The sequence below is a fragment of the Gambusia affinis genome, linkage group LG17 (assembly GCF_019740435.1).
Source record: "Gambusia affinis linkage group LG17, SWU_Gaff_1.0, whole genome shotgun sequence".
NCBI classification, from domain to species: Eukaryota; Metazoa; Chordata; class Actinopteri; order Cyprinodontiformes; family Poeciliidae; genus Gambusia; species Gambusia affinis.
Genome location: NC_057884.1, coordinates 12,129,178 through 12,152,012, shown reverse-complemented (window position 1 = coordinate 12,152,012; position 22,835 = coordinate 12,129,178). Strand labels below are relative to the sequence as shown.

At 39.4% G+C, this 22,835-nt stretch overlaps 1 protein-coding gene across 8 annotated transcripts in view; it reads left to right on the top strand.

Moving 5' to 3' along the window:
- dnm1a (dynamin 1a) overlaps window positions 1–22,835 on the top strand; it is a 47,015-nt gene that overhangs the window by 17,025 nt on the left and 7,155 nt on the right. For 4 of the 8 annotated variants that reach the window (XM_044144114.1, XM_044144113.1, XM_044144108.1 and 1 more), the window contains exons 11-17: window positions 2,358–2,444; window positions 4,338–4,408; window positions 4,502–4,553; window positions 6,518–6,529; window positions 9,166–9,195; window positions 9,476–9,589; window positions 22,538–22,647. In XM_044144114.1, the coding sequence (XP_044000049.1) occupies window positions 2,358–2,444; window positions 4,338–4,408; window positions 4,502–4,553; window positions 6,518–6,529; window positions 9,166–9,195; window positions 9,476–9,589; window positions 22,538–22,647 (476 nt within the window). The remainder of the gene's footprint in view (window positions 1–2,357; window positions 2,445–4,337; window positions 4,409–4,501; window positions 4,554–6,517; window positions 6,530–9,165; window positions 9,196–9,475; window positions 9,590–22,537; window positions 22,648–22,835) is intronic. The other 4 variants (XM_044144110.1, XM_044144109.1, XM_044144111.1 and 1 more) reach the window with 1 other exon arrangement.

Below are 22,835 nucleotides of genomic sequence, written 5' to 3'. Positions count from 1 at the left end.
TTTTATGACAGTGAATCTGGTTTTATAGATGAAAATGTGCTCTCTCTCAACAGTGCAAAATGCAAATATTAGTGATGACATCAAAATAGTCAAGTAGATTGTTTGGAGGCAATGCTGAAGCACAGCAGAGATGGAGGAAGACAGAGCTCAGATTTAATTTGAGAGGAACGTCATCAGTGCAAACAGAGCGTCTGCATAGTGTGGCATAACATTAACAACTGTTATTATTGTGTTATTGCTGCAGCATTTTGGTAGCACTTGCATACATTCTAAAGCAGTGGAGGAGAATATGTGTGGCTTACATTGCATCTCTAAGTTGTAATGTTTGGACTGAAGAATTTTAAGCCCAAAAATCAGTTGCATGCCTGATTCAGCTGGAGATCAGATTGTTTACACAAATACTTCAAATGCATTTAAAGATGATGCTCTAACGTGATTAAGTTAAATTTGTGTATCTGCATTCACTATTGAAACAGTTGGACTGGCTATAAAAGTGGAAGTGATGCAGATAATCCTTTTTATTCTCCAATTATCTCTTAGGTCAAATAATTTTTGTTCAGATCATGAAGTTATGTTTTAATGACTGTAGCTCAGCTTTGCAGGTCTCCTGTATTTTGGGGATGACAAAGTTTAGCTTTTTCTTGTTGCCCTGATGCAGAGTTTTGGAATAAATATATGTAATATATTTTGCGTGGCAACTTTTTTGGAAACAGGTTTGTGTTTTTCTGTCTTCGTAAGTTTGGTTAAATACACTGAACCGTTGTTGTTTTGTTTTATTTTGGATCACTCACTGACTAACTGGCACGCTCTGAGCGTCTATTTAATTCTCTTTTCTTTATTCTCCATTTCATCCTCTTTATTCTCCACACCTATAAAACCTGCTGCTTTCTATAAGCGTGACCTCTTTGGGATTTCTCTGCTCTGTCAGATGTTTATCTTGATTGAATACGTATTGATTCTATATTTAAATACACAATGTTTAGAGAAATCCACAAAGGGACCAGTTTAAGATCTTCCTTCCTGTCTCGTCCCTTCTGTCCCTGGACTCCTTGCATTGCATGCCAATCTTACAGTATGCCTATATTTTTACAGAAAAAAAAATTGCCCAATTTATGTCTGTGATGTGTTTCTGATGCAGTTTTTTAAGACAGCAAACACATTTGGTTTCTAAAACCCTGTATCTGACTTCAAGCTGCAATGCGTCATGTTTCCCTTTAATTTGGGTGAGTCAGAGTCTTCTGCTGGCTTTGCATTTGTAAAAGCTTTAAAGTTTTCTCCTTATGTTGTGATTGCGAAAGCTTCAAAAACCATAAAATCCTTCACATCAGATACATTTCCATTCATGATGGACCAAAAAGGACATTTTTAACTCACAGCTGCCCTCTGAATGAATTACAACTCGTATCCTTAAGCCTCCAATTTGGACAAGGGAAATCTCCCTCAAATAAAAATGGAGTGATTAGAAATTCAGAAAACCTCAAATATTCATGCAGAGCAAGTTCCAGTTGTCTTTCGGTGCTACACAGAAGAGTAATTTTATTATTGCCAGCCCTAACTTCTTACAGGCAGCTGTAACATGTAGACAGAGGAAATGCGTGACAAACTGGCCTTAAAGAAATGGTCACTCATCATCTGTTTCAAACTCTTACAAGGTCATAGTTCAACCTTTAATGGCACCATAGTTTGAAATTTTCAGACCCATTTTTTCCCAGCTTGTGGTCTCATCATCCGTGATGTAATTGGACACAGGAAGCAGTAATTCAGCCTGTGGACCAAAGAGTGGTCCACTGACTCACCCCTCAGTCCATCAAAGCATTAGACAGACACTAAAAGACGCATTGTAACTTGAACAGAAACAGTGATCCTTCTTTTCTTTTCTTTTGCACCATGATTACTTTGATTCCTTTTGGTTTTGATTCTTCTTCTTTCCTCACACTTCGGCAAATGTGTTCGTGTCACATTGGAGGCCCACCAACGTCTGTGTTTGTGGGTTTACAATGAGCTCATGGAAAAAGACCCGCGGTGTGCTGGGAAGAGGAAGCTTTTCTGCCAGGAACATTGTTTATTCTGTCTTTTGTGTGGTAATATCACAGATTCTGCTCTTGTCCGTATTCCCCATGTTGGCGACAAAATAGATATTCAGGAGTTGAAATTCAATCTAACAAATTTCCACAGAGCATGTCAGGATAAGAGCAGAGTGTGTGGCAAACCCCAGAACCCTCAGAACACACTAGATTTTTAAGGTGTTGTTTCAGTGAAGCTGAATGTGTAATTATGTGTCTTAGTACGGGCTTGTATGTTGACGTCTGACTGTGTGTGTTTATTTGCTGCCTACCTGTTGGTTTCTTTGCTCACAGCTGGCCCAGTATCCCATGCTGAGAGAAGAGATGGAGAGAATCGTCACTCAGCACATCAGAGACAGAGAAAACCGCACCAAGGATCAGGTAAGGCTCAAATAAACAAACCAAACATAATGCCTTACTGCTTATTTACCTCTGTGATGCGAATAATTACTGACACATTCACCTTTTCAGTACATTTATATCAAGCTTAATGTGTTATTTGATGAGACAAAAGATAATCATGGTCTTCTATGTCCCTATGCGAGGGGCGAAGCACTGATGCAGTCAGGCACAGGTTAACATAGAGAAAAAAAAGGGGCGGGGTTAATTCACCTTGGAAACAAACCTGGCTGGACTACAAAAAACAACAAGTTTATGGGCCCATAAAAGAGGGAAAAGTAACCAAACTACTGAAAGAACTGGCAACAAAACAACACCAACTCGAACAAACTGACCTTCCAAATCGAGACAGAGAGAAACTTAAATGTCGACTGATCAAAAGGAGTAAACACATAAAAACCCAACCTGAAACTAATGTAAGCCAATCTCATTTCCCCCCATGAGTTTTTGTGTGAGTTTATTTGCAGGCTCGCTCCACTCCTTTTCCACCTCTTAGTTCGTCAGCCAAGGGACTGAACCAGCTGCCACTAAGGAAACTCGTAAAGAAAAAACAAGGGTTTAATCAAGTTTTACACTCATAACAGTGTAAATTAACACTCACCACTTATTTTCAAATAATGGGTTATGTGTTTATGGAAATAAATAATTTCTAAACCAAAACCAATTAATTGTTGCTCTGTGAATTAATGTGTTGCTCTGTGAATAAATTAGTTACTTTAAGAAAGCAAAATAAAAGCACAGTAGAGTAAATAATACTGTACTTTACCAGTGTGATGTTTGGTAAATATTACTATATTTTGTGTGGCTGAAACTGCAGCCATCAGACCCTATTTAATGGGAAGTTTAAACTTTTTCTTTTAAAGTTAGAGGAAGCTTGGTAAATTTGAATTAGACTTAATCTAAATTGTGCCTGTACAGACAGATTGCAAATCAAGAGAATATGTGAGTTTTGTTTTCACAACTGGAAATACTCCAGAGCTGCAACTGGGAGGAATGCAGAGAAGGCAAAGTTTTAATCAAAACATATCCTTTGTTAACAGTGAAATTTAAATGTGATAAAAAAAAAAAAAATCAATCTAGATATCTAGTTTCCTCTTGAATATCGCGCTAATTTTGATATAGTTTGTGCCTTGGTCCGCTGTGAGTTTGCAATTAGGTTTCAAGTCAGCTTATTTGTGCAGCACAAATTCACAACAAGTTATCAACAAATTACATCAAGTCATTTACTTTCCAGCAATTCCACCATGTTGAGAAAGCATGTAGCAACAGTGGAACGTAGCAGCTTCGTCTTAACAGGAATTAAAACCTCCATCACTGTGACATCACTGTACATTTATGCAGAAATGTACTTCATCATGATGATCATTTTTATCAAAGAAAAACATCATTGTCATAAGAATAAAATATACAACTGATAGGTTTGCAAACCCAAAAACTGAAAAAACTGAAAACGATTATTTGATTTTTTTTTTTCTTATGTTGGGTTCATACAGTTCTCAATAACTACTGTTTTTACAATTTAAACATTACTAATTGTAATGTGCTATGAGCAGTAGAATTGAGTTCCTTAATGTTTTTGAAGTAAGCTATTTGACCTTAAATCTGTCTTTATTCTTCTCTGATGGAGCAGTGATATTGAAAGATAGCAGTACCAATGTTTGCTATTTTCATCACAAATGTAACAAAAATATTGTGACAAAGCTTTAATTCATTGTTGTCTGGATGTTAATTGATTTAACCCTAACTGCATTTTAAATAATACATCAAAATGTCATCAGAAATCCATGTTTCTTATGGTAAACCTGGAAAATGTCTTCACTAGATACCAGAGTAAAGCATCATTTCTGACAGTTTCCTGTCCGCCTGTCTATGCAGGTGCTGTTGCTGATTGATATTGAATTGTCCTACATGAATACAAACCATGAAGACTTCATTGGATTTGCAAAGTGAGTGTTTTTTATTAGTATTTTGCTAAGACGTCTTGCCTCAAGTCGTGGGATTGTTTACCGGGCTTATTCTTGCTTCTTTTTGTTTTACAGCGCTCAGCAGAGGATCAATCAAATGAACAAGAAGAAGACGGCTGGAAATCAGGTGCCACGATCAGAAATGCCCACTTTCATATCCCCCAATCAATATTCATTGATTGGAAACATTGGTTTCCAAGGAAAAGTTAGACGTTTGAGCTTCATGATAACCATAACATAGGACTGAATTCAATAAAATGTGTTTGATCTGTTGGACGGCAACCAGAGGACTGAAAGCAGTTTCCCTTCAGGCTTCCTTCTGTCAGCACTCAGCTCAATGTCTCTTCCCATGTTAAATTTTGCACAGCTTAACAGTATTTTGTTACCACGGGCAACTTTCCGATTCCTCCGCAAAGCAGCAGTCGTCTGTAGTACATATTGGATGGTAATGTGCAACAGTTGTAAGAGCGTCAAACTTTCTTGGCTCTTTGGTGAAAGCCAAAGCTGTCAGCACATGTGAACTTTGATGGGAAATATCAGACTCATATTTGTTTCGGGCTGCACAGTGGAGCAGTCGTCAGCTTTGTCGCCCCACGGCAAGAAGGTTGTGGGTTCAAACCCCGGTCAGGGCACCTTGTATTTTTAAGTGCCTTCCTAAAAATAAATTTTTACATCTGTCCTTTGACGTCAGTGACTTAATTTGCTTGCCAATTTTATGTTTGTCTCACTTAAAGGTTTTAAATCATCAAACAACATTTATTTTTTTACAGACCCCGTTAAACCTGGGCACACACTATCAGTAGTTTTCAAGCGATTGGTTTATTTTTTATTGGAGAATTAAAGCTCTCCCAAAATATTCTGTCCCGATGTGAAAAGTTGCAAACTCCCAGTTAAATTCTGAATTAGCTGTGAGTAATCTCTGTTGGAAAACAGAGTGTAGTCACACTAACCACACCCAGGTCACTGCCAGATCACTGCCAGACTTTTACAATCAAGAAACCATTCAAACAAAACCTGCACGACCAGATGAAGTTCACATAAAGAGCTCATAAAGGAAAAAAAAGAGAAGAAAAAAGCATGACCCGGACTAAAGTAATTCAAAAACATGGAAGAGTCCATTCCTACGGCACCAGAGAGACAAAGTGAGATATATTAATAACAGAAAGATAAAATGTGGCACAGTGGAAAATCTTCCCAGAAGTGGGGCACCAAAATGACTTCAAGACTGCATCGCTGATTCATGCAGAAGGTCACAAAAGAAATGAGAACATCTGAAACACTGCAGACATCTTACTTAAATTAAGATCACTGTTTAAGATTCAACAATAAATGGAGCTCCATGACGTAAACCAGTGCTAACCAAAAAAGAACATCAAGTCCCTCTCCACTTGCCAAAAACATCTTGATGAACCCAAAGACCTACGTGAAAATATTCTGTGGTCTTCGAGAAAAAAAAAATGGACATTTTTAAAAGGTGAACATCTATTTACAGCCTTCCAGAAAAAGAAATTTACAAAAAACCTGGTGGTGGTATTTTGCTGGTCCTGGGTCGGAGTACTATTCATGAACCTTGAATTCTGCTCTCTATGTGACAATCCTGAAGTAAAATATCTGAAGCTCAGAGGCATTTGGCTAGTGCTGGCTCTAACACCAGGCCAGAATGAATGTTCTGGCGGTAGTCTAGTCAAAGTCTGAACTTAAAGTCATTTGTGATGCGATGGCATGATATTAAACAGACCCTTGATGTTCAGAAAGGTGAGGAATCAGTGATGAATTACAACAATTCTGAAAATAAAAGTGGATCAAAAATACTTGATAGGAGTTTTTTCTACAGCGTTTTATTAGGTTTTTGGTGTCAATAACTTCTTCACATTGGGCCACATTGGTTTGTTTATGTTTATCCCCTTTACTAAATATATTTTATTCATCTTTGTCCAAATAATAAAATTGTTTGTTGACTCAAAACTTGGACAAAGAACAAAGCAAAAGAGTAAAATACTTTTTTCACAGCGCTTTATGATTCTTCTAATTGTTTTTTTCTCTTTCTGCCCCCCTCACCCCCCCCCACCCCCCTCTGGGGTTTTACTGCAGGATGAAATCATGGTGAGTTTGAGTTTGCACTTTTGCAGTATGCATGTCTGTCTGCAAGTAGCCTTCATTATGTTTGAGCTTGAGGTAAATTATTTCTGTATATGTCTAAGCTTTTTCTCTTTAAAAGCACAGATGACAGCAAACCCTGGATGTTGTGTGGGATATATCAGTTTTTTTTGTCATTTAGATGCTTGTAGATGGCAGATGCTTAGCTGCTTCCCTCTCCTCCCCCCTTTTTTTTTTGTCTTTTGCCGAACACACCAGTAGAGTTAGGATACTAAACAGCAAATGTGTCATACATGATGTTTTACAACAATCTGCTTGCGAAAAACTAATATTGCTTTTGCATCTTTATTACCGATGTGGTGTTACATGTCTAAAAACAAAAGTTAAATTCTGGAGGGGCTCTCCACAGATTCTCACCAGCTGGAGCTTTAGCTAGGAAAAAAAAAAAGAAAGCTGATAATAAAAGAAAATAAAAACTGTAAGGTTCCCAAAAGAAGATTTCTTGATCCTTTTTCCATCCACACAAAGTTCCAAAAGAACAGACAAGTCACAAGGCCTGCAGTGTCAGACACATGTGGCGCCCCTGTTGTTTTCAGTTGTCATAACACGCGCCATGATTGGGGTCGGAGGTCAGGGGCACACTGTAAACAAAGCGGTGAACTTCACTTCCTGTTTAGAGCTGGGTGTTCTTTGCTGTTTAAGACCCCACAGCTTCTGCTACGTTTGCACCTTCACACCGGGGAAGGCAAAGCACAACTCAGGAGTGAGTTTGTAAGGGGAGAAAATGCTCAAAAGTTTAATTTTAGCTTGATTAGTGTGTGTTGTGCACACTAAAGCATTACGTTAATCGCAGTGAAGATCCCCAGTTTTCTGATACGATACACTGCAACTTCCAAAATTATCAGCTGTCTTGAAAAGTCTAATGACTAAAAAGTAAATGTAGCTTTTTGTGCAGTACAATCATATTTCAAATACATAATGTTGTTTAACAATGAGCTTTGTTTTTTTTTTTTAGCCTCCCTTATTCTCCAGGAAAGCTGGAAGTCATTTATTAACTTTTTGATCTGCAGTTAGATTTATTTTTTTAGCAGAAGTGAAGGGTGTCAACAAACATAATAATGCATATTCTTTTCAGAATGTAGTTTGAACCACATATTCATGAGTATTCACATTCTGCAGGTGAAAATGTGAAACATTCAGTCATTGTGGTGAGAGTAAATGTTGAGAAGCAGCGTCAGTTCTGGCAGGAATGGCATGGAGGAACCACATGCCATTTTTTCCATCTGTTAAATTAAAAAAATGTTGGAAATCAGTTACATTATTGGGCAGCACAAAGTGCAAAGGAAACCCACAGAAAGTATGTAAGAATGTCTGTTACCCATTTTCAGCCATAACCACAACCAACTCGCTATTGACTGAACCAGCATAAAAACTGAGAAGTATCCATAGCACAAAATTATATAAAAAATATGAAAAATTCTGATCTTTTGCTAAATAAATTTTATTGACATCTTAAAGAGTACTGTCTAGGTTTTGTCTTGCCACAAATGGTATGTTGGGGGATTAAATTAATCCACCACACTTAAATGCATTTAATTGTAGCTGTTAATGTGATATCTTTACTGTATTTATTTTAAGTGAAAAGAAATATCAAGGAAGAATTTGGCAATAAATCGTTTCTCTGGTTTTTATTTAGTTTTTCTGATTCTATTTGTCAGAGACAAGTCTAAGTTTGGTCAAAAGAAATGTTTTCTGTTTTTTAGCACAAAAGACAGCAAAAAACACAAAATCCTTGTGTATATTTTTGTCTAGTTTCTAGTCCAAATATCTGTAAGCACTTGAAACAAGCACTTTTTTTTTCAATACTAAGGAGCTTTTAAAGGAATCTCAATCTCTTGATGGAAAAATTACTTGTAAGTTAGTTTTATCATACTTCAAGTGTACTAAGATATTTGCCCAAGAAACTTAACCAAATATACTTGGTAATATTTTGTTTTGGCAGTGACGTCATTGTAATGGAGCAGCAGTAGACAATTTTAAAACAATATATTTGTTAATTTTCTTACTGAAAAGAAGTTCCAAAAACTGAAAAGTTTTAAAATAAAAACAACACATTTTTATTCCCATTAGGTATTATTTCCCACCATATAATAAGGACCGCAGCAAAGTTCCAGTTTGCAGTAATTAATTTGAAATAAGTCAGACTGGAGAAACTGCAAGTATGCAAATGTTTTCAGGAAATTCATAGAGGATTTAAGAGAAATCTGGAATACTGCCATTTCTTATATCTCAAAGAGAGCCGGGTCACTGTAACATTGTGGTAAAGTATTTAGAAAGAGTTTTCCACAGATTAAATGCGTAACCCAATGCCTGAAACCTTCTCGCTTTAAAAAGCCACCGTGTCAATCTGTATGGCAAATGCCGTATGCTGCATAGCAGTAAAGCCTTTGCATCAAGAGTGCATGACCAATGAAACAATATTTTCCAGCCATTTAGCATCCTTTCTTCCTCCTCCCCACCTTGCTTGCTGCCCCCCAGCTGCAGTAATGGCAGCTACAACCACTATGTGTATTTGGCTTTCTCAATCCCCCCCCACTATGTTGGCAATAGCTTTGTAACATTCTCTCCACATTCTCACTCAGCCGGAGAGAGGAGTAAACGATCGGTACAAGGTAAATAATTCATGCAAATAAAAAAAAATAAAACATGGATGTTGACTGTAATGAGGAGAGTCCAGAGAGTGAGGTAGAAAAGAAAGTGTCTAAAAAAAACAACAAAAAAACAATGTAGGTGAAAGTTTGTGTGAAATATGTTTTCTATCTTCCTTAGAAGCACTTTCAGAAATTACATTTCTGAAATTATTTGTCAGTGAAAAGGTCTATGATTTTAAACATGCTCTTCTGAATTTCTAATCATTTCTGTGTTCATGTGTGACTTTGGTTACTTTTTCAGGTGATCAGGAAGGGCTGGCTGACCATCAACAACATCGGCATCATGAAGGGAGGAGCCAAAGAGTACTGGTTCGTCCTCACCGCAGAGTCCCTGTCCTGGTACAAAGATGATGAGGCGAGTTCTTTCAAATGATCCCTATAAAAACACACAGACACAGGGAGGATCTCACTGCTTCTACGGCTCTGGGTTTGCCCACTTGAGATGCCAGAGACAAACTTATGTTGGTTTATAAGGGACAGTGTCCCTCCCACACCTATTGCTGCACACTGTTCCATCAGCTACAAACAAATGTAGCTCTTTGGGCATATTTTTGGTTGTGAAAAACACAAACAGTCATGATGTTTAAAAGTAAAGAAGAAGCACCCTTTACTTATTAATCTTGCAAAAATAAAATCACAGTTTGATAGCTAGAAGGGGCATGTAAAGCAGCCCACAGCATGCTTAGCTAATCTCTCTAGTTAGATTCCCTTAGTCTCTGTTTTCAGGAGAGCAAAAAGCTCAGTAAGCATGTTTCTTTGAAACTTATCACTGAATGTAACTGGTATTTATATTTATATTATTTATATTTGGCCATTTAGAAGTCCAATATCACTTTGTCCAACACTAAAAAATTCAATCAATGTCAAACAACAGAACTGGGAAAAAATCATTTCCATAAAACTTAGTAAAAAATGCGGTTTTCCATGAGGAATTAATAAAACACTGTGCAATTATTTCCTCATAAAATAACCACAAATTTAATGAAGTCTTGAGGGGGGCGGGGGGAGGGGGTTGGGGGGAAGGAATCAACCAATCTACTGTATAGAAAATAATGTAGAAGTGGAGGACATTCAAAACCACTTCGGTGTGTGTTTTAACTTAAACTGACGCAAGTTGGCAAATGCACAATTTCAACTTCCCAATAAAAAATGCATTTCATCTCTTTCCCCTTATAACCATCCATCAGGTTTGATGGTTTGCTAGATCTCTAGCTGGTGATAGGGGTGTCCAGTGATGCACTGCAGAAGTTCATTAGTTTCACCACAGCCACTCCACTCACTGATATCAGAGCTGTGTGTGTGTGTGGGTGTGTCGGGGTGTATGTGAAGACCCCTGCTTCTAGAGTGCAGACCCCCCAACATGTCAGACACTGACGCTGGTACACACATGTGCATACCAGAGCCCCCTGTACATTTTACACACACACACACACACACACACACACACGCACACACACAAACACCCGTGTACTTGCGCACACACGCAGTCACTCTCAAGCTGCTTCTAATAAACGTTTCAAAGAGGGGGCACTGGACTGCAGCAGAGGAGAGGGCTGCTGCCAGGAGTGGCTGTTGTTCACTGGATGAGCTGCAGGAGAAACAAGGACTGCTTGGAAGGAGGGAAAGTGTTTCTGGAAAGGAGTTTGCACCGACTGTAGTGGAGGAAAACAGCCGGTGCTTTAAAATCTTCGGTTTTGTACCCGACGTTTCCTGATTTTGTTTTACAACCAGAAATTTTCATGTGTTTGATATTGATTTTGTTTTAGAGACAGAAACACAGCGGTACATTGTTACGAGATGGTAGGAAAACAAATTGATGTGACATCATTTTGTATTCAGCCTCCCTGAGCCAATACTAGGCAGAATCATGTTTTACTGCAGTGACAGATGCATGTCTTTTAGGGATTTTCTGTACAAGAATTGCACAACCAGAGAACATTTTTGCTCATTCTTTGACCGAACCATTCTAACACATATATCTGCTTTGATCTGACTTCAACAACGGGTTTCTTGTTCCCACTCTTCCGCTGAGGCAAGTCAGGAGAGGCTCAACTGAGCACAAATGCATGCCACACTTTGCAGATATTTATTTGTAAAAAATAAAAGTGAATTTAGGTGTGTTTTTGTAATGTGGAAAAATTGAAAAATGCTTGGGTGTGAATGCTTTTTTCATTACCCCTTTGTTTCGTCTACTTTCTCCATCCTTCCCTCACTTCTTCTCTTCTCTACTGTATATTTATTCAAATATGCCCTCCAAGGGTGCATGGAGACTAAAGACCAACACTCAGCATTTGGTGTTGCAGCTCAGTGGTGAACCTGGAGGGCACTGCAAAGCTGTGCGTGTTTTCAATCCAAGCTTAACATTTTACATGCTGGCCTCTCGGTCACACTTACACTAAAGGCTGGACTTGTCCTGAGGGTGCATAGTACAAAACTGGGTGGAGACATTGCCAAAATAAACATGGTTGATGAATTATTTTTATGTTTCACAGAAAAAGAAAAAAAAACGTATCACTTTAAGCAGATTTTTAGCAGGAACATATGTTCTTCGCCGCTGTTTCATTGGCTGCATCTCGACTTGGGGAAAACCCTCAATAAGAGAGAAAGAAAACCATATGCACACACACACACACGCAGACACACACATCACTCTTTGACACTAATAATAACTTTGAACCCAACTCACTGATGCCAGGATGTTTTGGTTAGTGCTCGTACACGCGCATGTGTGCGCTTTTAGGAACCTTCTGGTCTGTATTACCGCAGCGAGTGCCAGTTCCTCGAGTCATGACGATCCCTTTGGCTGAAAAGTTTTCCAAAGCAGAGACAGAGCAGAGTAGAGTGAACTGAGGCCGATAAAAAAAAAAAAGGTTAATGAGGAAACAATAAGGCATATAAGCATTTTCCTATGAGATGGTTCACACGATTTGTGGCTGTAGGATATATATTTTTGGGGGACTAGCCTGGGCTTCCCTTCTCCTGCCGTAAAGCTGCCAGAAAGCCAAAACTCGGATTGGTGGATCCCAGCTGTAAATATCCTTGGGGGTGGGAGGGAGCAGGGGATTGTTCTTTTATGTGTGTTTGCATGCACTCTCTTTGTGCTGCAACTCATGCATGCTATTAAAAAAAAAAAACTTGGGCTCACGGTGGCGGGGCTCTAAATGGAAACAGGTTGGTTTGTGGTTCGCATTCTTGCACATGATGCACTGTGATGGGACACCGTGTGAATGTCTCTGCCCTCTTTTGCTTTTGTGCTTTTGAAGATTGTACCGTGTGGGTTTGCTTTATCAAACACAGGCGAGGCTGGAAGGCAAAACTTTGTGGGGCGGGTGTTCGGTGGCTCCCAGACAGGAGGCGGAAAAAACAACAACATTGGGATAAAAAGCTGGGACTAAGCTTTTTATTTCCCTTATGACATTATTTGCAAGCATTAAAGTTAAAAACTTTAATTATTTGTATTTTTATTACTTTTTTTTTTTTTTTTTTTTTTTTTTTTTTTAGACTGAACTCTAGAAAGACTTGTAAAAACGTTGACTAGAGAATAACAAGAGTGGAGCTTTTTTTTTTTTCTCCCGCTGTTTCTCCCGGGTGGCTTACCGTGTTGCGTCTCCTCACATGGTCATTTGAGGTAAAGGAGCCACAAACTGACACATGGGGAAAACAGACGCATAATTGCACATTTCCATCATGGGTGCAGCTTAACATTGGGGGTTTTACTCTGTGCTTTAGTTATCGTTTCTGGTCAGCATTCTTTTTTTCTCTTTTTTTCTTTGGAGCTGTAGAAAAATAAACAATATGGTGACATCGTCAGGCAACCCTTGCTTACATCTGTGAGAGTGGGACATTTCTATCAAATCTGGGGAAAGTATTTGAGGAGAAAGCAAAAAAAAAACAGAGACAATATCATTGAGAAGAATCTTTATTATAACTATTTTAAATGAAACCAGTTCATAGAAGTAGCGTTCATGAATTTCAAGACTTTTTCAACTTATTAATTAATCCTTGGTGAGCTTTAGGCCTTTCTGATGGCGCCAAGGCTTGGTCAGATGAATTAAATTGGGTGCTCCATGGTTCCGTAACTTGGATCCTCCTCAAAGCCAATTGCTCTCTTTTCCAACACCGGGGTTATCCATGTGTGTTTCCCAGGCCAGCCTAACCAATGTGCAGACTACTGTACAACCACTACTTCCTGAACAGGTAGTCTGAACACTGGGCAGGCGGGCTAGGCAGCTCGGCGATACGCTGGAGAAGCCTCAGATGGATACTTACCGCAAATCCAGATGGAGTTTTGTCCCCATTTCTCCGCCTGCAAAGGGGTGAATGAGTGGGTCTCTTAGGGAGGCAAGAGGAAGAGGAGGAAGAAGGGGTTAAATAGAGGTGATGGCCACTGACGGGCAAATTTTGTGACATTCTCCCCGTCTCCCGCTGTGAGGAGAAGCATTCCACGTCGGGCTCGCAGGAGGAAAGACAAGCTGCAGAAAGACCGTGTAGTATAAACGCATCATTTGTCCGAAACAAAGCAGAGTTAATACAGCCGATGTACATACAGCAAAAAAAAAAAAAAAAAAAAAAAAAAAGAATTATTACATTTGAATATAATTGCTCAAAATTAGAGTTTTTAAACATAAAAACTGTTTTTTCTTTGGAGACATTTAGAAAAATAAGTATTTTTCTTAGATTTCCTGGTTGGTGAATAATTCACTGTAGGCCCAAATTTGTGAGCCCTTATCCATTCAGCCACAGGCCAAGATAAAAAAAAAACAACAACAACAAAAGAAACACAGTAAATGATAAGTTAATAAAAAACACTTAAACGTTTTCAGACTCTCACTCTTGCTTGGATAAGAATTTTTGTGGTCAGCTGAGATCCCGCTCAGCTTCTTCCTGCAGATCCCACTGAAACACTGGAATAACTGCACTCTTGTCTCTTAGCATGCCGAAACTATTGGGAAAAAAAAAGCCTCTTGAAGATGGAATACCTGCAACATCTTGATCTTCTTCCTCTTCTTTGGGTCTTCATCTTGTTTGTTTTCCCATCTCCTCCGGTTGAGCCACCCTTTGTCAGTCAGCTTCCCTGTCCTCACGCTCAACGCCAGAGCGCTGCCTAAGACACATCTGTCCAACAGGAGAAAAAGGGGAAGAAAAAGGAAAAGCGAAGGTTTCTCCTTCAGCGGGGAAGGTGGACCGGCTAGAGGTTCGACGTGGCAGAGGGACTGGCTGCCGAGTTCCTGCTTCCAGAGGCAGAAGGAGAAAAGGAGTGAGGGAGAGAGGAGATATGGAGGAGAAAAGAGGTGGAGCTTCCCGGCCCCCCATTTTTCTCTTTTCCTCCTTCGTTCTTTCTGTCTCTCCTCCCGTCTGTAACCCCCTCACCACCTCCTCACCTCTCTCTTTCTCTTTTTAAAATTTTTTTCTTTCTTCGCTGGTTTATGGGGAGAAAGTGGCGGGTCAAAGGTGAACAGGAAGTGAGCTGCTTTCATTTGGCGTGCGCGTTGTAAAGTTTGGGAAGGGAGTGCAGGATTTGCGGCAGAAGGGAGGGAACTTTATAGAGTGGGCAGGATGACTCCTCTCTGAGACCTACATATGTGTTTCTTTTTAGTCCCGTGCTTATTGTACATTGAAGCATATACGTGTTTGGTTTTATTTTTGACGTTTGATTGATGGATGTGTGTAGAGTCGTGGGGCTGAATGAGAGCGGAGGCTCCACGGTCTTTGTAGTGAGGGCAGGAATGTCGGCGTTTTCTTGGCAAGCGGGAGGGAGCCTTGTAATAACTCCAGATGTGCAGCCCTGTGGTCTCCATCTCACTCTTGCTCCCTCTGTTTTTACTTCTAAAGCTGATTTCCTCTCCCTGTCCGACTGGAATAAAGAGCCCTTTATGCGGCTCTGCAGCCGGACTGGTGGCGGCGGGAGGGTGAGGGTGAGAGGGGGTACTGGTTTCAGGGGTTGACATCCTACTAGTAAATCAGAACCAGAGGAAGAGATGCTGAGGAAGAGAGCACCAAAAGTTTGCCTCCTTCACCTTCTTTGTTTCACACACTTTATTCTGCAGTCTTACTTCCACCTTGGACTTTCTGAAATGTTCAGAAGGAAAAGAGGGAATAAAAGAGGAATGCAGACAAAATGATTCCCAGCGAACACTGGTAGCAATAGAGTGGGTGTGAATGACAGAAATCAGGCCTCGCCGAGTTCAGCGTTTGGGGACTGGAAAGAGTGAATTTATTGGGAAGAAGGGAGGAGTTCTGTGGTCGCAGCAGCATTGTTTCCACTGTTTGGATGACCAGGCAAAGCAGATTCCTTCTCAAAGTCTTCGTCAACATCGGCAAGGAGAAGTTTTAAAAATTAATCCGTGGGTTCTGTAAAAACCTCTTAAGCTTTGTACATCCCATGGAGCCGTCATCAGAAAAATGGAAGTACCAAGACATGGCTACAAGCCCAAACTGAGTGGCAGCCATGAGGTCCGGGGTAACTCGCCTTTGAAATGAAATGACAAAAAGTCTCAAGAAGAAGAAGAACGTGTAAAATGTTTTCTACATGTCTAAGATGGTGAAATCATCCTGTACACAGCATCCGTACGGTGAGACACAGTGGTGGCCACATCATGCTGTGGGTATGGTTTTCTTCAGAAGGGACAGAGAAGATGGTCAGAGTTGATGGAAGGATAGATGGACCTAAATACAGGGCATAAGTCAATTTCTCTAAATAGCAGTAGGACTTTAAGAGGACCTGGCACAAAAAATACAGTTTGGACATGGAAAAAAAAGCTCATGTCTAAGTATGATTGAGGACTTGTGATGATCTGTTTGTCTTTTCAAAAAGGCACAGGGAAACTTGCTACAGTAGCCTCATGAGTTCTTTTAAGTACAAAAAATATTTAATTTGAAAATCTGGTAGTTTTATGACAACTGAGAAATCATTAATGTTTTGTTCTTTTTTCAGCAGGACAACAGTCTAAAACATTTGGAAAAATCAACAGACATGTTTCACAAGAAATAAGCCGTGAGTTGTTCCACATTTTTATAGGTGTGAAGTCATCCTACCACATTAAGGAATGAAATAGATATGGAAAAAACGTTTAATGTATTTTGACAGATGATAAGAAATTTAAGCAATTTGATGGAACAATAGTGCTATTTCTATACGGAATGAATTCACTAATCACTTGTTGAAGTGTTTAAAGATTAAACAAGAGAGGCAAAACAAAAGATGATTCCAGCAGGAACTGAGGAAAGGAGCTGATTTAGAAAAAGATTTAGTGTGAGATGAAGGAAAGAAAAGCAAGAGTGTGGAATAGTTAAACAAAAAGCTTCTTGGGGGTGAAATAAGCCTCGTAACTCAATTATTCTGTTGCTGAATGAGACCTCACTAAAATATTTTTGAATCAAATAAATCTTAAGTTGGAGGTTAGAGGAACTTGGTTTTCGTTAGTGTGTTATGTGAAGGTTCAATGTGTAACTTTTCTTTCCTTTGCTATTTTTTTATTCCATTGATTAATTCAAGCTTACATAATATACAAAATTTTACACCTCGTTTTAGTTACTGACTTTTCCATGATTTTGAGAATGACGTACTGTTGGATCCGAACAGTTTGACATAAGTGAGACATTTTTCTGCTCATAAACGAAGTTTTACAACCCTGGATTTGCTGTAAATGCATAAGGTCAGGAAGAAGAAAAATTCCCAATCCTCATTTGAAACTGTATGTCAGCTAAACTACAAATGAATTAAGCCAAATCTATACTCCCACTGTCGTTTAACTATAAAAAAAAAACTCTAAAAGCTATTGCTCTTTTTAACTTCTTTTGTTCCATCTTTTTATACTTTGACCTCTATTCCTGCACATTTGAAAGGCATGCAAGAACTCTAATAAGAAGCAAGTTAAGCGAAAGCTTTTTCAAAAATGGTGCACCATGAAAACCATATGTGCCTTCAAAGCTTGTTTGCATTTTAGGCTCAGGTTAGCGTACACATGTGGATGTTTTACTTCAGTACGTTCTGACTTTTATGTTTAGCTCAGATCAAAATTGCACTTTTTAGATTTACACCGCTCCAATTTTGCAAATGTGGTTTTCATGAAGAAACCTAAGGAAATTTAAAGGCCCAAGAAGAAATTGTTATTTTTTTCCCCCCGTTTTTAAAAAGAAGGGGCAGGGGGAATTTGGAGACAAACAACAACACATTTTTTTCAAATCACAGAAAAAGTAAACTAATTAACATAAAAATGTAACATTTAACAAATCAGATTATTTAGGAAAAAACTATTATTTTTCAGTATGCTTAAATAAAAAGCACATGTGAGAGGGAGGAAAAGGATAAAAAGATACCAGAACAATAAACAAAAGCAAAATAAAAGAACAAAAAACACATTGCTGTGAGAGTTGGGTTCTTTATATTCTGCAAAGTTTTACATTTTATCTCTATTGTTTTGTTTTATACTGTGCAGCAGAGACTTCACATTTGTTCCTGTGTATAAACCAGGAGACTCTCCACATTTGCCATTCATCAATTTGACAGAGTAATACAAATACAAGAACCCCTGATGCTATGATTACGTGACTTTCTGAAAGGGGACTATAAATAATCCTCAGATTTCATGCCGTCATAGAACAGCGAACCTCTTAGTGTGAGCTTTAACCATCAGTGAAACCGGTAAGCCAGAAATACTAATTGAACACTTGGTCTCCATCAAACACACATATGGCGAGCATCGCGATGGCGGAGGTGTTGCCATGGTTAGAGGTTTCAGGTTTTTATTTGTTTCTTAGGGTTTGATGGTCAGATGTGAATAATCACACGTTGATCGGTCTGGAAAAGTCTGGAATTGGATAAAAGTGTTTTACTGAACTGGAAGCGCAAGGAAAAACAAACATATTTTCCTATTTTCCTTCCTTCCTTCCTTAGCACTTTGATAATTACGTATTTAGTTTGAAGCTGTGCCATTTCTAAATGAATGGACAGCATGGTGAAAATATGATTTTGAAAAATGAACCTTCATTTATTTCATTTAATTAATAAATGAACCTTCATTTATGTATTACCTTATAACTAGCCCAAATTATTGGGTTATTTCCTTCCTTCCTTCCTTCTCTGTGTGTAAATCCTGTACAGTATCTCCTCCATATTCACGGTGTGAGTCACTAAACAGGAAGAATGACCTGTTGGGTTCTGCCAGCTGTTGCACATCAGGCTCCCTGTCTTAATGTAGGAGTTTGCTCTGTGTTGCGCTCGGTTTCGCAGGAAGAGTAGAGAAACGGTCAGGAGAGACCGAGACAGTCAGAGCATGCTGCCGAAACTCAATCAATCACGTGTGGGATTTCAGTGTTGTTGCTTTCGGGAATCTGGACGCTGCAGCTTGCAGACCAGTGGGGAGGATTCTTGCCGTGTTATCAGGTAACACTTTACTATAATTGATGAACTATTAGAAAGTGTGTGTACACTGGTCCGGTGCCCAAGGTGATTTGTTAGAAGGATTATTGAACAAACCTTGCAGACTGATGAGTCATAAACAGCTGCAAGTTTTTACACTTGAACCTGAAATAGCTCCACTTTAATAGCTTCCCATTGGACTTCTCTCCGCTAAGGTTTTCTGTTCCTGATTTAAATGCTGTAAACATGTGGTCTTACTTTAAATAAAGTCCAAACTGTATAAAGACTAATTAAGTTTTCCTCAAATGTTCCCTCTACTCTTTCTCACAGATCTGTTGTTGTTTTTAATTTTTTAATGTCCAGTCTTTATCACATTTGCAAAGTCTTCTAGTGGTAAAAAAAAATTACTTCTTTTTTTCTTCACCGGTTCACCAGTTGAAGCGGGTTCATTATCCTCGCTAACTAACTCTCCTCTTGCATCCACATTATGTCGGAACAACAGAACTACCCTTTGTGTTGAACTTTTTTTTTCTTTTTTTTTTTAAGACGCAACTCAATGGGGGAATGGCAGAAGAATGGAGGGAAAGAAAAAACGGAGGGAGGTGAGGAGGAGGGTTGTGAAAATTGCCGTTGGCTGCCACCCAGGGCCCGGTCTTTGTGGTAATGAAGGGTTAGAGGCAGCGTTATTGCTCCCAGATGCCGTGCGGCTCCTCCACATTGCTTTGATGAACGGCCCAAGTCACCAGGACTTTTCTATCAAACTCCCATCGACGCGCACGTTACTGCGCACACACAAACACACACCGAGCGTGCAGACCCTTAAAACAACGTGAAGGCATTAAACAAGCGTCTTCTCGTTTTTTTTTTTTGTTTTTTTTTTTTTTTTACCAACCAATCAACTCCGATTTGTTAATTGGCTCCGGGATGTGTAAGGTCACCATGTACTCATGCATGTTCTGTGGGGTGTTAGGTTTCCACGTGTGATTATGTGTGATTAACATTCAGAAACGGTGCCTGAGCTTTTCAGATTTTCAGATGGGTTTTTTTTTTTTATTTTTTTTTTTTTTGAATGGTGAGCAGGAGGGCGAAATGCATGTATGAATACAGGAGGGAACTTTAATGAATGAGCTTTTACTCTCTCACACAACAGATCCATGCAAACTACACGTTATTCACACACCAACTACAACATGTGCTGACTGGGCTGTATTTATGGATGGAGGAACATTGAAAAGAAAAACTGAAACAGGAAGAGTCCACTCCAAAACCCGATTAGTGGTTTAGGCAACACAGACTTTCAAGTCTATATTGACTTGAAAGTCAGAGTTTGAGTATCAAACAACCACAGGGTTGCGTTTCAGTGGTATTTTCAGTGATAGACCAACACTAAGTAGTGCATAACAGTAAATTGGGATCAAATTTAAAGCTGGTTTTCATGGTTCTTGCAAATAAACATGCATTCAGTTCTTTTTAATCTTTATAAATTAAATCCAGTGCAACCACCTTCCCTGAGCACTCTCCTTACTCATAAATGGAGTCCATTTGTGTGTAATTTATTCTCATTGGAGATACATCTGTTCTTTGAAGCCCTCGGAGGTTGAAATGTTGAAAAGGAAGCCATAAAACGATTCCAACGCTGCTTGACTTAAAAATCTGTGAAGGTTCTCCTTTTCCATGATGCCATCATAGGGCCTTCATGCAATGCTTTTTTGTGTGATAGGAAAAAAACTAAACAAAAATCTTGCCCAACACACCATCACAAACATGCAACATAGTGGTGGCATCATCATGCTGCAAGGGTCAGCAGCAGCAGATTTAATGGGAAGATGGAGGAAGACTAATGTGGAGCAGTCCCAGAGGAAAATCTGCAAAAGGCAAAACTGAATATACAGCCTTAGCTGTAATTGAATGGTTTCGATTAAGGCTCAATCGTGTATTAGAATGGCCCAGTCAAAGTTCAGAACTAAATCAGACTAACTTTGAGCTATTTGGTAAGGAAGAAAAGGAAAATATTTTAGTCTCAATACGCAGAGCTGGTAGAGACATACCCCCAAAAGACCTGCAGCTGCAATTGCATTAACACTATTTTCTGCAAAGTTTTGATGCGGGGAAATTGAATACAATTGCGTGTCACATTTTATCTTCCATTTTACAAGTAGGCTCCACTTTGTGTCTCTTAAAATTCCAACAAAGTGCAGAAAAGCGTTTGGTTGCTCAGTTATAAAATTTGGAAAAGTTCAAGTAGTCTGAGAAGTTTTTCAAGGCCTTAAAGTATTTTATAAGTCAGCCTATAGCGCCCCTTTGCATTTGTCTGCTTGAATCAGTCCCAAAGTGTAGACTACATTCTACAGACTAAGGTCAAATAAAGTGCTTGCATGCTTTTGTTTGTTTCCCCATGTGTCCATGTGAGTGTGCTTGATGTCTGAAATCTGTATCGTTGCCCACTCACGCTGACTTTCAGTTTATGGGAGCATGTGAGGAAGCACTCAGTCTACATCCCAGAACACACACTAGCAAAAGAAATCCTTAAAAATTGATCCGATTGTCGGAGAGAAAACAATAGTCTGATGTGATGCTGCCACGTTGCCACTCTGTTTATACCTGCTGGATCAGACATCAAATCTAGCAAAACATCCCAGCAGTCGAAGTTCTTTATGTCTGCTTTTGTTCATTTTACTTTCCCCTCAACATCTAGACACCCAGTAGTCCTCTGCACTCCTCCTCCTCCTCCTTCTCCTCCATCTTTTCCAGTTCTCCTGACTGGATTTACTGGCCAGAGGAAAGGAAAATGTATGAATCAGTCCAAGGCTGCTCACTCCCCGGGAGAGGGGAAAAGCCAGAGAGTGAGGGGAACAAGGGAACTGAAAAGAAAATAAAAGAACGAGGAAGGCCAAGAAGGAGAAATGCTGAACCAAAAGAAATAAAAGAGAAAAGGGGGGGTGCGTGGAGAGAATGGGAGTGGGATACTCACCAGTGCTATAAATGATGATGTCAGCATTGAGCAGTATAGGGCGATTGCTTGATTTTTGCTTCTTCTTTTTTTATTATTTCTTATGTGTGTGTGTGAGTGTGTGTAGTAGACACCAAGGAGTGCTGGCACTGCCAAATGTGTGTGTATGTGTTCCTTTGTGTGTCTGGAGATTTTACACGGATTCAGGGGATATGACCATTTGGCTGCACAGGTCATAAATCCTTTGATGAAGGAGTTTGGTCTCACGTGAAATCCCTTGCGTCTATTTCTTCTTAACTCTGACACACACACACACACACATGGTTGGGCAGGGCACGCCTGCGGTTAGCCTTCCAGATGGTTTAAAGGTTAGTTAGAGACTACTATAAGAAGAGCAGCGTATGTGTGTGCGTTGAGTGCATGTTTTTAGAAACTCTGTCACCCTGGCTTATTTTTAGCTTGCAATTTTGTTAATTCTTACTTTACTGTGTGTAGTAAAAAAATACAAACTTTCCAACAATAGATCCCGAGGAGTTCAACCACAACATTTGTGTGATTTAAAGAGAGCCGGCATGTCTCCGACTGAGGTGACTAACTTTGAGGTTCCCTCCCTGATACATCAACAGTTGGGCGTTTGTATACCGCATAGTTGTGTGCAGATTTACAAGTACAAGACATTTCGAGTCTCTGCTGTGTTTGTATATATGTGTGTGAGTTGAATACACAAAGTTGTAATCAAAGCCAGAGGCTCCTTTGTCTTGGTCCCAGTTCCTCAGCCTGGGAACTTTGCACAAAGTCTCTTGAGTTTTTTACTCGATTTCTTTTTCTCTCTTTTATGTTTCAGAAACATTCAAACCATCCCTAACACTGCAGTCGCCACTGGTTTCACATTGCCAAAGCCGCAGCATAGCCTTTAAGCACCATTTGTGCTGCCTAACTCCTCTGTTGCATCCATTGTTGTCATCAAAGTGTTTCTTTGTCGCCCTCTGCAGGAGAAGGAGAAGAAGTACATGCTTCCAGTGGACAACCTGAAGCTGCGGGATGTGGAGAAGGGCTTCATGTCCAGCAAGCACATCTTTGCTCTCTTCAACACTGAGCAGAGGTGCCGTTACCCAAAAACACACTGACTACACACAAATAAAATGATGTGAGAAAATTCACAAGGCAACATTCAGAGTTCTGACATAAGGAAGCAGCTGGCAGAAGCATCTGTTTAGGATAGAAAAGAAATTCCCTTATTGTCCCACATTGGAGAGATTAAAAAGAGAATATAAGAACTGTGCAGTAAGT